Raw genomic sequence first — 15,388 nt, forward strand, 5'->3', positions numbered from 1 at the left:
AAAAGAAACAAACTAAACTCATTGGAATACACCATATACATCACTACCTTAATGCCATAGTTGACATGTAAAAAAACTTGAAAAATATTTTACATTTTGCAAATAAAAAGAATACAAGTCGTGAAGCATTTTGCACACTATTTTGCACCTATTTTGCACCTATTTTAACATCAGAAGACTATATAACTAAGAGAATTTTTTGTGTGACATAAAAAAAACACATACACTTACATACATACATACACATAAGGGTGATAGAGCTTTATAAATGCACTGTTTTATGCCAAACTTTATACCATTTTTTTTGCATAAATATTTATCTCAATATGGCAGTAATGACTAAAATAGCTACAGATTTGACATATCATACATAAATTTTATGGGCCAATTTCTGATTTACACAAATATGGTTATGCATTTGAGAGTAATCTTCCGCATGTGCGATTCACTCGATCTTCACCAAATGCCAGCTAGCAGTAGTCATGGGAGAGCTGTCGTTCAGCAGCAGCAAGACAGACACAAACTGATGAGGACTGTGTAGTGCATAAGGTGGAGTTTAATTCCTAGACTCATGCCAAACCAGGTTTTGCAAGCAAACACTTTAACTAGAGACATTCTTTGCTTTGTTTGCATGACCTGAAAGAAATGGCATTGGTTGCACTTAGAACTGTACAAATGACTTTGCCGACAGTGGAAACTTGCAATAAAGGAAACATTGTTCCTCAGCTTATTCATTGATGTGCTTGTTATCCTGTGCTTTGTTAGAGCCGGGCTAAAGTTGAAACCCCAAGTGCATGTAACCACTGTGAGAATATGGCATATGGGATCCCTTATCTAGAAACTGGTTATCGAAAAAGCTCAGAAATCCGGGAAGGCCATCTTCTATAAAGTTCATTTTAAACAAATGTTTCAGTTTACGGAATATAAATGCTTTCCCCTTTCCCTGTAATAAAAAAATAGTACCTTGTACTTGATGGTAACTAAGCTGCATGACTCCATTTTGGAGGCAAGACAACTCTCTTGGGTTCCTCTATTCTACAGTGCCATGTACTGAGAGGTGCCGACTCCCCTTCACATTCAGAGAATTCAGCCAGCAGGAAGTGCTGATAGACGGGCCTAGTGGGTTTTGGTGGAGTTTCTCAATAAATCAGTCCGAAGCACAACTTTTTTAAGAACAATCCTATATAGAGGAGTATAATTCACTGGTACATTTTTAATTTTTATATGATATGTCTCCTTTAATGTTTAAATGATTTTTAGCAGACATATGGTATGATGATCCAAATTAGGGAAAGAGCCCTTATCTGTGAAACCCAGAGTCCCAAGCATTCAAATAATAGACAATATACTTGTACAAATGAAATATAAAGGAAATGGATAGAAGTCAGAAAATGTACTCTGCACGGTGGGCCACAAATCATGAAGAGCAAGCTATACCAAAGATAAAAAAAGGGAATCCTTTATTTACTATCTTTCTGAAAGTTTGCAATGCAATTCAAGGCTTAAAGCCTTTCTCTTTTCTGTATGGTGGTGTCCATAGCTAAAAAGGAGCTTATATTGCATTGATTTTCTTATAAACTCATTATGATAAAACATAGAGAATAAGTATCAGATACATATAACCATTCCTTAAGCTGCCTTTGGCTAATGATTAGCATAGAACTTGTTAAAGTTTTTAAAATATTTCGACAATAGTTCTGAAAAAATGTGTGCATATTTTATTACCAAAAAGCAATAGTTTTACATGTTCATTAGGTTCTTCCCCACATTACTTGTATAAAGCATAAGAATTGCTAATGTGGGCTGTCTCTCTATCCCAATGGCAGCCTAATATTGGAAGACTGGGGATCCCCCACGGACCGTCAGGAGAGAAGGTTGCTGTTGTGACAGTGGATGAATGTGATACGGCTGTGGCAATACGGTTTGGGAACCTTATTAAAAACTACACGTGTGCTGCTCAAGGAACCCAAACAGGCTCTAAGAAGTAAGTTGTCACGTAGTTTCTAGTTAAGTGGATACAGAGTAACATGCCTTGAATGTATGGAAAGTATCTTCTATCAATTCCCGTTATCTCTGACATAAGTTTTTCTGCATTTTTTGTCTAGGTCACTTGACTTGACTGGACCACTGTTGCTGGGTGGTGTTCCTAACTTGCCTGAAGATTTCCCAGTGCAGAACAGGCAGTTTGTTGGATGCATGAGGAATTTAACCATTGACAACAAACCAATAGATATGGCAAGTTTTATTGCCAACAATGGCACCTTAGCAGGTAATTTACATATATGGTTATACAAAGTATTTTTAGAATACATACATCTAAATGGCATGCCTTGAAAAGCTTTTAAAATATATTTAGATTCAAATGCTGGTGGATGGCTAAACTGAGAGCTTTTAATATTAGCAACAAATAGAATAATTGAGGCCAGCACTTAGCTATCTGGCACATTGTGTAGTAAAAGAAAATATAATTCATATATATGTCTTATTAACCCTTTTTGCTTAATAGGATGCGCTGCTAAGAAGAATTTCTGTGACACAAGTTTCTGTCAGAATGGAGGGACATGTGTTAATAAGTGGAACACATATTACTGCGAGTGCCCCCTTCACTATGGTGGCAAAAACTGTGAACAAGGTTAGTTATGCAGCCAGGCTGAGCAGAAGAACTTACCCTGCATTATTGGTTTGCTTTATAACCCTTATTTCCCCATACATATAAGGAAAATCATACAGTTTTGTAATCAATGTTCAATATCTGCTTGACAGATCATTATGGTACAATACTGAGGGTACCATTTGCATCTGGAGTTGCTGTGGCTGTCACCATATTATGTAACACTGCTTTATTAGTGCCACTTGTCTTTAATTGTGTTTCTCTTGTAGTATTTATCTCTGTATACTCATCATTACAATCATAACATTTGTGATTCAACTTTATTAATCATTATCTACATGTATGTGGATACTCCTCCATACCCTCACTTTCATTTTATACTCTTGCTGTCTTACTTTTGTGTTTGTATATTGAGCCCTGCTTTCATAATTAATCTTTTATATGTTTGTATTATTAGCAATGCCTTTCCCTCAGCATTTCCAAGGAGAGGGTATAGTCTTTTGGACTGAGCTGGATATTACAGTTACTGTTCCTTGGTTCATTGGCTTGATGTTTAGAACCAGGCAATCTAGTGGGATGCTAATGCAAGCTAATGCAGGGCCCTCATCAAGGATTAACATCCAGGTAAGGAACATCAGTTTCTGAGTGTAATTCTACCAAATGTGCTGAGTAACACAGACCTGAATTATGGGAAATACCAGTTATCCTATCCACAACCACCTCAGGGCACAGTATTAGTGTTAATGCTAGTGGATTACTACATTGGCAACTTTGTTCACTCTGACTGAAGATCTAGCTGCAAGCATAATGGTTTTACTAAATGAAAAAGCCATGCGTACACAAGTGTACATTACTGTAACCCAGAATAACTGGTCTGTGCATGGTAATACTTGATGGGGCTATGTTAGAGCCAATTGGGAGAATATAATTAAACTTTGCATTAATAAGTATACATATGTGCATGGTGCAATGTATTAATCTTCATTGGGGGTTTACACTGTGAATTGTTATTGCACCTGCTTAAAGGCTGTTGGCTGCTTTTGTACTCTTTTAGCACAACAATAATGACTTTTAAGTAAAAAGTTTTATTTTGTACATTGCCCACAAGTGTAAACTGTAAAATACACAATCTTTCTTTTACTGGTGTTGATGTCCCTATATAGGTTCCAGGCTTGCAAAAACTTTATTACTTTATTACTTATTACATTTCTCTCCCCATTTTTTTCTCCTGAGGCCTATGTTACAAAAGTATTTCAGAATCAAAAGGCTTTTTATTTGTTTGTTTATTCTAGGTAAAGGTTAATTTTTTTTAATATTTACGGTCCCTATTTCATATTATATTGTGCATTTCTCACAAGCACAACATTTTTTGAATGGCCTCAGGAAGTGAATGTATTGCTTTGTATAGTATCATAACTATGAAGTTGCTCTATGTTAATAATAATTTTTTAATAATATTGCAGAAACTGGATGTTATTAAATATCATCCTGTGCATAATCTGCTACCCCACTTTGTGTTAATGTTTTTAGAAGTATTAATGTTTTCACTACAGATAAAAATTACATTTTATGTCCCTTTTTCCCACAGATCTCAAACAGTAACATTCAGTTTGAAGTGTATAGTGGGTATAGTCGCATTGCAAGTATGAAGATTACCCAAACTCGTGTGAGTGACGGAGAATGGCATCATCTGCTTATAGAACTAAAAAGTTCAAAGGATGGAAAGGATATAAAATATGTTGCTATAATGTACTTGGATTATGGCATGTACCAGGTATGGAGTCAGCACCAATCTGCATACAAATATCAGCCCTCTTTAGATTTCTCTCTTTCTTCCTCTCTTCTTGGACTTACATTAGGTAAGTGTTTCTTTAAGCGCCATAGAACTCCTCAATATATAAGTAGAAAAATGTGAAGTAAGTGTTCACATTAGGGCTCATTTACAAATACTGCGCAATATGCAAGTTACAAATATGGCCACAAATCATGACAGTTTTTAACCACAATTACCCTCATTTTTTTTAAAAAAAAGAAAGAATTCCAGCATAATCACAAGATTAGCATAGCATTTGGCCAATATGGATGCAAATTAGTGTCTATTTTGTCAAACCCATGCATGCTTTGAGGCGCGCACAGTTTTCTTACTGGATTTGTGCTTGAATGGCATTACTTCCACCTTGTGCCATCAGTACTGACATTAGCATCCATTTTATTGGCACAAGTCAGTTATAGCTATAAATGCAACTTTCTGAGAGAACCTGTCAGTTCCATTAATTTCAGGGTTCCTTTACTTCCTAAAAACAGTGTGTAATAATGTGTAAAGTAGTGAAGTCATGGAGAAATACATATCTTTGTACTCATTTGGCAGTTTTTATTTTTTATGACAAACAACATATTGTTTAGAATCCAGAGGGTTCTATGTGCATGTAACCTGTTCCCCCCCAGTATATGAACTTATTAACATTCCCAGTAATAACAGAGTGGCAGTAGGATAACATTATAATATAAAATATGCTATCTTCCATGTATTATAGAGTTCAGTGGAGATTGGTAATGAGCTTCCTGGATTAAAACTGAAGAGCATCTTTGTCGGAGGTCTGTCCAGTAATGATGGTGGGGTTGATCAAGGATTCAATGGCTGTATGAAGGTTAGAGTCTTGCTAACTCTGTGTGAACCTTGTTACATGTAAGTTATAGTTGTCAATGTTTTAAAAATATATATATATTTTTTTAGGGTGTGAGAATGGGTGAAACTTCAACAAATATAGCAACTCTAAACATGAATCAAGCCACGGTGATCAAAGTGGACAGTGGCTGTACTATGCACAATCCATGTGACTCCAATCCATGTCCTTACAATAGTGAATGCAGTGATGAGTGGGGCAGTTACACATGTCACTGTGAGCCAGGTGAGACCCAGAATGTCATTTTTTTCTTGGTTCTTTCATTTGCGTTCTTTTGTTTCTTTCATTGCTCCAATCATTCTTAATAAATGAGCTTTGTCATGAACTTTATCAAACCTTTAACTTCACAGATGCTATTATTCAATTAGATTAGGACAGAAAAGCAGTAAGGTCCCTTTAGTCCAGTTTTCATCTTGAGGTATGGTTCCTCATCTGAATGTTCCTTTATCTCTTTATAATGAGTGTTGCTGCCAGTATGTTGTGAAGGTCCTCATCTTCTTGCATTTTAGTATGATCATATTCCTTTTTTAGCAAAATATATTGCATATTACAGTATACTGAAAGTCCAATTAAGGTTACCAAAAATAAAAACTTAAAAATTAGCTATTCCCTGTCTTCTGAAGTATTTGCTCAGTTTTAGTTAACACAAGGCAACGCAAGAAAGACACTAAGGTCCGGTACAAGTTGCCTATTGCTCCCTAATCTTAGTTTACCCTGAGGTACTGTCTTTGCAGCTAGTTCATTGCTGTCTGCCTCTGTGGCTTTTATTTTTAACACCAGAGGACCTTTGCCTTTTACACTTATAAAAGGCAATCAATCATCCTCACAGTAGATCAGTGATCCCCAACCAGTGGCTCTGGAGCAACATGTTGCTTATCAACCCCTTGGATGTTGCTCCCGGTGGCCTCAAAGCAGGTGCTTATTTTTGAATTTCTAGCTTTTGGGCAAGTTTTGGTTGCATAAAAACCATATGTACTGCCAATCAGAGCCTCCTGTAGGCTGCCAGTCCACATAGGGGCTACCAAATATGCAAACATAGCCCTTATTGGGCACCCCCAGAAACATTTTTGTAGTGTTTGTGTTGCTTCCCAACTCTTTCACATTTGAATGTGGCTCACTTGTAAAAAAAAAAAAAAGGTTGGGGATCCTTGCAGTAGATGAACAGTAGTTGTAAGCCTTTTCATTTGTGCAATCCAAAACCTTTTAGTGCCTTATTTAAAGAACTCATAATTTAAAATTATTTAGTAAAACTCCTTGTATATCAACCAGAAACTATCAAGAGGCCTTCTGTAATCAGTTGAAATTGACACATTATAAACTTAGAAATTAAGAACTGAACTAACCTGAATTTTTTAAGTCATTTCTCATGAACCACCTAATGTACTATTCAGTAGCTTAAAAGAACCTGATTGATTATGCTGGCAAAGGAATATATCACTGAAATCAAATAATACGTATGCGTGCTTACTCCAGCTTATGCTCTCCAGCATACACATCCATATAATTTAAGAAATCCTGGTAGTTGTTGATCTGAAGTCAAATGTAATATGGCACACACACAAATCAACATGTTTTTACTTAGAGAATCTGTGATGAATAATTAGACCTGAAAGGTGTCCATATGTAACATGACTGGAGCCCAGCAGCATATGTAACTGTATCCCCTTTTCCCTGCAGGGTACTTTGGGAGAGACTGTTTGGATGTGTGCAGCCTGAACCCCTGTGAACATGTTTCTACGTGCACGCGAAAGCCTAGCTCTTCACATGGATACACCTGTGAATGTGGAGCAAACTACTATGGGCAGTACTGTGAGAACAAGTAAGTAACAATTCACCTTTATATAGTTTAAAAATAAAACAAATTATTCTTAACAGAAGCGGTTAATTTAACCTACCTGTTATCCTATTGCACACATGTTTCAGTGAAACATTAGAAAATAAATGTGGTAATGAAAAACTCTGTAAAATAAAGTTGTGGCTTTTAATATAATTTAACAAGTGCTAAACTTTCAGATACTACTTTTTTTCTATATAGGGTTGATTTACCGTGTCCAAGGGGCTGGTGGGGAAATCCTATCTGTGGGCCTTGTAACTGTGAAGTCAGTAAAGGCTTTGACCCTGACTGCAACAAGACAAATGGAGAGTGCCGGTGTAAGGTGAGGAGCAATGAATTATGCCTTATTTTTCTTTGCCTTGGATATATGATCTTTCTCATGGATGTCTTCTGAGCAGGTGTCTCTGTGAAAATGTAATGTTCTTAAGTGTGAATCAAAGGGGTAGTTCACCCCTTGTATATTCTAGAATGTCCTATTCTTAACTTCTAGCTGCTCTTCATATTTTATTTTTTATAGCTTTTTTTAAATTATTTGCGTCGTCTTCTATCACTTTCCATCCTTCAGATGGGGGCCACAGCAGCTATAAAACTATTGTTCTGCAAGGCTGAAAATATTATTGTTGTTGCTACTTTTTATTTGATATATTTGCATTCAGGCTCTTCTGAACATTTTCCAGTCTCCTTGAAACCCCTGCCTGGTTGCTAGGGTACTGAAAATTAAAAACTGGGGAGCTGCTGAACAAAAAGCTAAATGATTTAGAAAACACAAAAATTAAAAAATGAAGACCAATTAAAATAAGTAATGAAAAAATATCACTTTCTACATTATACTAAAAGTTTATTTAAGCTACACTTTAACAGAGAAAGAAAAGAGACATTTTACAAAAAAAATCCATATAAAATTTATACATACAACATTAATAATGCTTATTGCTTCTATTCCATTTAAAGATAGTTTTTATATATACTGATATACTTGTATACATGTGTGCTTTGCTGCAGTGTTTTTACTATCATAATTTGTGCTGCAGGAAAACTACTACAGACCAAAGGAAAGTGACACTTGCTACCCATGTGACTGCTTCCCATCTGGTGCTTATGCACGTGGCTGTGATATGGAGACAGGACAATGTCCCTGCAAGCCTGGAGTTATTGGGCGCCAGTGCAATCGCTGTGACAATCCATTTGCTGAAGTTACTAATCAAGGATGTGAAGGCATGTACAATAAAACACAAGTTCAGATTTTTCTACAGTCAGATTCTGTTTATTTCACAATAAACTGGAAATTACTTGTGTATTATTAGGAGTAATTTTCAATTAATCACAATTTCTAAAAATGGAAAGGATATTCAATGTATTAGGGTTGATTCAAAAAGTGCAATAAGCATTATCGCATGCTTCTTTGCGTTAAAATTGATGCGAAACAAACCGAGTGATTCGCTAACGTATTATCGCATGTGTTAAGTCGCATATCGCGTGCATTAATTAGCGTGCAACCGCATGCCTTAATTTTACTGCATTGCGTTAATTAGCGCGCAGAAATAATACTAACGCATGATTCACAAACACTTACGAACGCAAAAAATTAGACGCAATAAAATTTTTAACGCATGCTATAAATAGCGCTCGTTTTAACGCACTTTAGTGAATCAGCCCTATTGTTCTTACTAAATCTTACATCATCCTCTACAATAAAAATTGTCGACAGGTGCTAAATACCGACTTGCATAATACTAACCATTTATATATTTAATAAAATGAATAAGTAATAGTTATAGCTGCATTCAGTAATAATGGATATTGTATAAAATGTGAATAATACCCAACATGCCAATATCTTAGCTATCATTGTTATAGTTCTGCTTCATAAATTCATGGTGTGGCCTACCAGCATTTCTGAACGCTCTGCCGATGACGTTGTTGGTACTAGCTGGAGGGTCGCACATCAAATCAATCAGATTAATGTTTGTACTCTGATCCTCCAAGAACTACCACTTCTGTAATATGTTACAATGCTTTCTGGTTCCAGAGTCTCCTGTGATATCTAATAATGGTACCCTGAGTCTCCTCTTTTATGTTACATTTCTGCCCTTGGCCTATTGACTAAACTTGGCTAACAGACTGGTTCTAATAGTCCCATAGGTTTTCCATTCAGAACAAGATGTGCATCAACTTTTCACAGTAATTAATACTAATGTTTAAACAATTAACTACATTTACACCAATATCACTGATATAAGCAAAATTGTTTACATAGAAATAGAGCAGTACTGAAAAAATCCCTTAGACAGCTTTTCAAATTCCCCACCTGTGTTACAAAGCATTATGTGTTCCATGCTAGTAGATTCCTCATGGTATCCCTCATCTTATATAAAATGTGTAATCTTTACAGTAGCACTAAACAGATTTAGGGGAAGCCATGAATGCTGCAGCATCATCAGTAGAGTTCCTCATCTGATTTACTCTTAACCTCAGCAACCTCAGTAATTACTTTTTTCCTTTTCAAATGTTTTGATGCAGGATAGGTCAGTGAACAGCTGCAGACTGTATGACATCAGTATTGTGTTTGGCACATGAACTGACATTCTTGACAGGAACTTAAATACATTATAATTCAGGGTTCACAGAACGGTGTCCATTTTATTTTTACATCATCCTTATATTGGTTTAGGAGTGCATAGACACAACTGTAAATTAATAATTTGTGCGTTAAACTAAGTAATACATTGTAAGCAAACCTTGTTAAATTTTTGTTACTTTGTGTAACTAAAAAAGGAATAAAATCCTTGAAAGTGGATGCCTTATGTCATTTTGACACTCATTGGAAACATGGCAGTTTAATAACATAGCTTGCTTACAGTATCCCCAACTGTATACTGCCATGTTCAGTCACTCTAACAGCAATAACAAAATAAATCATTCATATTTTCTTGCCCCACAAATGCTTGTTGTTAATACAAATTATACAAGGTTGTTATATAGTGAATTAATGGGAAGCTTCCATATGCCAAGCCAACAGCATAAAAGAATATCTGTGTAATATTCTCCTTTTTTTCTTGCAGTAATTTATAATGGATGTCCCAAAGCATTTGAGGCTGGAATCTGGTGGCCACAGACCAAATTTGGCCAGCCAGCAGCTGTTCCATGTCCCAAGGGTTCTGTAGGTAAGTGCAGCAATGTCTCTCAATCGGGAAAACATTTAAGTGCAAATATGCTGTGCATAAAAACAAGCATGTCCAACCCATGCCACTATAGCTGAATGGTACTTAAATGTATATTACTCTCAGCTATCAAGTAGCTGTCTGAGGAGTAGGAGTTGTAGTCGAGCAGCAGATTGGTCAAACTGGGAAATCCAGACAGTCAAGAAATGTTAATGAATTGACACATTTATCAGTGCAAATACATGTTAGTATAAATGCAGATACATGCCAGTTTGGTGGAATGTGTTTGACTGCTTTAATCCACGCTGTTCATCAACAGAGCTGAAAATCACATTTGGGAGAAAAGATTTAGACCATTATTTGCCATGCTGGAACAATTTAGCCCAACACATTCTTTTTTTAATGGGTGTCAGAACTAACACCTGTCCGAATCCTTGCTCCCCAGTGCAAGTTACTTTGGTCCATTATTATCTTGTGCTGGAACTAATTGTTCAGCATAGAAAATACATTGTTATAGTAAATGATAGTAACATGATTGTGTTTTTTAAACAGTATATAATGCTACCATGCCTAAAAAGATACTGAATGATAAATTGGCCCTGGGTGTGTGGTGAAAGTTTCTCACTTTATGGCTGTAAGCAACAACTGTAACCCCATAATCTGAAATCAAACCGTAATGTGCATTGTGTTCATTCATTTTACTAAATAATGTAGTACCATTACCTTCCTCTTGCCTCTTCCTCGCAATTCCTTAATATACTGTAACCATTCATTATGCTGCTGAATGCTATCCATTTAGGTTATGGGAAAACAAACAGTAAATTATTTACATCAAGAGTACTGCCCTTGTCAGGTCAGTCAGACTGTGCATATTATATGACGCTACCATGTCTCATGGCATTGATCCGGATGTTAACTGCCGGAATATAAAAAGGCAGAATTTATGTTCTTACTGGTCACACAAAAACATTTTATGCTTTATCCATTGCCTGCTTTCCCTACTCCAGAACCATTCGATTTAGTAAAAATATAACCAGCATTGATTAATTTATAAACATAACAATGCAATTCTGTACAAAGCTATAAATAAGGTTAAAGTGTATTAAGCAAGATCACTTCTCCTAATAACCTAAATACTTGTATATAGTACGCTCAGGTCATGTCAGTAACCATGCCACCAGATATCTGCTTCTTAGTCTACCAAGTTGGCAGCTAATCTCATAAATGTAGAGATTGAATGATCCCCTTTCCCAATTGATAACTGCTCAGAGATGTTCTACTATTAACCAGCATGGCAAGTACAATTATATTAGCTGAGGTGTCTATGCACTGTGTGAGTGCCCTGCATGATCCAGTTGTTTGTGCAAGACGGAAATGTTTTGATCACATTTGTTTGGAAAACCATGTAGGCGACCAAATCCAGCAAATACTGGCCCGTTAAGCAATCTCTATAGTTGCGGGGCTAAATGCCGCTGAATTCTTCTGTCGTCTTGTTTTTTTTTTTTGGTTTACTAATGCAGATTATTCTACCATTCTGAATCATTTTATTGTATTGACATATCTCACCTTAAAATGCCAGCTGAGTGTTTTGGCAGTGTCCCGCAGTTGATTTGCTGGAATATGTCCTTCTGCTATTCTGCTAACTCTGTGTTTAATTTGTTTATCTTTATGCTAAAGTATATAGTTTCCTGGCACAGAGAAGCAATGTTGCTACGGAACTGTGATGAAAGAAACAATAGTGTTTTGTAGCCACTGGCACCATTGCAAGTTTCACGGACAGGGTATAATTTTCATTTTGTTCTGGTCTGTAACCTCAGCATTCACATGGTTTCCCTGAAAGGTTCTTTTTAATTATTTAAATAAAGAAGTAGGCACAGGGACACAAAATACACATAGTCCCTGCACAAATTGATAACATTCCCAAAGGTACATGTGTCCTAAGCACACCTTGTCTTACGCACAGTTGTGTTTGCTGCCGCTGCAAGATAGAGGTTTTCTAATGGTTTGGATAGTGTCAGTGTTATGTTTATTATTTGTACAACTGTGACATGACTTGAACAGATCATCTCAAAGTGCAAAGCATTTAGCATTTATTTTAAATGGGACAAAATATGTAAATAGAATCACATTTTTGCAAAAACATTTCCATCAAATAATATTTCCTGAATTCCTCTGTAAAAATAAAGGCTGGTGGCCTTCTCATGGAATTTGGTGAGGATTTGTGCCATCATTGTACTATGACTAAAATACTGTTAGTCATACCTTAGTTAGTTATACCTGATTCCTAGTGGTAATTTCTCTTTAAATAATTGCGACTTTAAGAAACTTGAAGTACAAATAAATGTTCTACCAGTCTTAAGTAACAGTGTTATATGTCTCAGATTTCTACATGTGGCTTTTGTTTGCTGAATGCATCTGTTGTCCTGTAGGGAATGCGATCCGGCATTGCAGTGAGGAAAAGGGTTGGCTTCCTCCAGAACTCTTCAACTGTACAACCCTTAGCTTCTTGGAATTGAAGACTTTGGTAAGGAGGGGTATATACGGCAAGCTAAACAATTATACCAAAAGCAGTTCTCAAGTTTTAAAAATGAACTGCGTGGAGGACATTGTTATTATTTCATTTTTATTGTTATACCAGTTATAGGTATTTAGGACATTTTATTTGTGCTTTAATGCAATTACCATCATCACCAATATTAAAATTATTTGTATTATTAATGTAACTCAAAACTTTTAACAGACTGATGCCTGGGCCTTGAATATTGAAAATTATGATATATATTTACATATATCTGAGTTTACATTATTTTCAAACATATATGGAGCATGTTATTCTACATTATTAAAATACTCATTTGTGTTCACCTTGTCTGCCATAGCTCTGCGTTTTTACATTTTACAAAAAAACAAAACTCTTTTTCATAATAATTCAGCCATGTGCTATTTACCCCTTAAAACTGTGTTACTACTTTACTCTGCGATTACAACAGGTCTGCTTAAGTTGCATTTGGCTGTTGACTCTTACTAAATATATGTACACTAGACATGTCCCTTAGGCAAAAGTCACACAGAGCATTGGCTTTGCTTCTCTCTGCCTGCATTTTGTAGCCAGGCGTTGAGAAGCAGCGCCAGCAATCTGTGTGACTTTGGCCTTATAGGTCTGACATGGCTTATCTCACTTGAACAAGAAGAGTCACAATCGGATTGGAGGGGAGGGGGGCACACATGTTCTATAGAGTGGAACACTGTTTACATGTATACTCCAGCCTACTGAAGAATTGATCCAGCCCAGTGAAATGACAGAACCAACTCATAACCTATGCCATTGTACATTAAGTAGTGTTGGACCTGTAAATACGTCTGGACTGGGTGGTGGTTTGGAGGTTTAGAAAATAATAGTGTATTTCTTTTATCTCTGTCGAACATCGTGTCAGAGGAGAGCTTTCAGATTGCTGTGGACCTCTGAAAAGACCAAATTAATTTTTGTCTATAATTTTCTTTTTTCCCATGACAGAATGAAAAGCTTCATCGTAATGAGACTACTTTGGATGGTGAAAAGTCAATACAGATTGCCAAAGTGCTACAGAATGCCACTAACCATACAAAATCATTCTATGGCAATGATATTAGAACTGGATATCAAATGCTTGTGAAGGTGTTAAAGTATGAGAGCCAACAGCATGGTTTTGACCTGGCGGCAACGAGGGATGTAGAATTTAATGAGGTGTGTGAGCTATTTTGCCACTTACAAACTTAGCTGATTTTATTCATTCTGTGTCAAACGGAACTATTACACTTGCTTGAAAGGCCTGCATCTTTTTTTTATCATAGCATTCACTGGATTTGTTTGATGAATTGCCATACAGATGCCCAGATGCAATCTGTTTAATCCCATACAGATTCAGAGGGGATCACTGTGCTTTTTGCCCATATTTGGACTAATAACAAGCATTTTTTTTAATTAAGAGCATTGAAACTGGCATTACAAACTAAAAGGCCATCCCTCTGGATGATGTTGAACTAGTGTCAAAAGCATGATTTTACTTGTCAGTATTCATCCATATGTTATTTGTATCCTTTTATTCTGTTTCTGTGAGAATGGTTTATTAAGGCAATCATGACTTCCTTTTGGAGGCTGGTGGCCCCACATTACTCACTGAGAAGAGACTTTAATGGTAACTGAGCACAATGTAGAGATATAGTATGCTGATTGGTGGCAAACACTACCTCAGACATGTTACTGACTGCCTGGATCTGTAACCACCTCTCATTCTCTTTAGCAATTTGAAAGCTCCTAATTGCTCAACAGCATAGAGATTTCAAGTCAAAGCAGTGTTGGGTTTCTAGTTTAATAATTATTGTAATCGCTAAACTTGGCTAAGGTTGGGCTAAGCTGTCTTAAAGGATTACCTGTAAGTAATGCAATTTGTAACCAGGAGAGTCATTAGAAGAGAGATGAAAGACCCAGGCCTGCAAATAACACTCACAAAAATCTCAAACACTTTTCTTAGGAAATAGGATTTTAAAACAATATGTACTGGAAAATTGCTATAATGCCCCATTCTTTTGTTGCTAGAAGCTGCGCTAGAAACGAGAGAGTATAAAAAACGAAAGCTCAGAAACACATGATACTTTTGCACGTGTTAAAATGTAATATGGAAGTCTTTATGCTGTATAGTCGGTTGTTCAGCAGTATGTATTATAAGATGGTTATTAAAGACTAACACTAGCACTGGAGACATTCAAGCCCTATAGTTTCTTTTTTTTTTTTTTTTTTTTTTCCACAGAATGTGATATATGCTGGCAGTGCTATATTAGATCACAAAAACAAACACCATTGGGATCAGATCCAAAGAACTGAGGCTGGCACTGCACATCTCCTTAAGCACTATGAAGACTATGCTAATAATGTGGCCAGAAACATGAAGAAAACTTACATGAAGCCTTTTGTTATCGTAGCTCCAAACATAAGTAAGTGTTGATATCGGGGAGTTTTATGTTAATCGCTGCCTATTTATAACGCTTTGAGGTTTTCCCATGAAAGAGCTGTAAAACAGGGATGCATGCAAACTCATGTAAACAGAAGCACTCAAACATA

General features: G+C 36.2%; 1 protein-coding gene across 3 annotated transcripts in view; it reads left to right on the forward strand.

Moving 5' to 3' along the window:
* Positions 1 to 15,388, forward strand: part of celsr1 (cadherin EGF LAG seven-pass G-type receptor 1) — a 102,044-nt gene that overhangs the window by 72,352 nt on the left and 14,304 nt on the right. For all 3 annotated transcript variants that reach the window (XM_004913001.4, XM_002932203.5, XM_031899001.1), the window contains exons 6-19: positions 1,827 to 1,984; positions 2,106 to 2,269; positions 2,507 to 2,632; positions 3,069 to 3,235; positions 4,200 to 4,385; positions 5,146 to 5,259; positions 5,346 to 5,520; positions 6,973 to 7,114; positions 7,331 to 7,451; positions 8,161 to 8,344; positions 10,192 to 10,293; positions 12,720 to 12,814; positions 13,805 to 14,014; positions 15,078 to 15,261. In XM_004913001.4, the coding sequence (XP_004913058.2) occupies positions 1,827 to 1,984; positions 2,106 to 2,269; positions 2,507 to 2,632; positions 3,069 to 3,235; positions 4,200 to 4,385; positions 5,146 to 5,259; positions 5,346 to 5,520; positions 6,973 to 7,114; positions 7,331 to 7,451; positions 8,161 to 8,344; positions 10,192 to 10,293; positions 12,720 to 12,814; positions 13,805 to 14,014; positions 15,078 to 15,261 (2,128 nt within the window). The remainder of the gene's footprint in view (positions 1 to 1,826; positions 1,985 to 2,105; positions 2,270 to 2,506; positions 2,633 to 3,068; positions 3,236 to 4,199; positions 4,386 to 5,145; positions 5,260 to 5,345; positions 5,521 to 6,972; positions 7,115 to 7,330; positions 7,452 to 8,160; positions 8,345 to 10,191; positions 10,294 to 12,719; positions 12,815 to 13,804; positions 14,015 to 15,077; positions 15,262 to 15,388) is intronic.

The sequence above is a fragment of the Xenopus tropicalis genome, chromosome 3, assembly GCF_000004195.4.
Source record: "Xenopus tropicalis strain Nigerian chromosome 3, UCB_Xtro_10.0, whole genome shotgun sequence".
In the NCBI taxonomy this organism is placed as follows: domain Eukaryota; kingdom Metazoa; phylum Chordata; class Amphibia; order Anura; family Pipidae; genus Xenopus; species Xenopus tropicalis.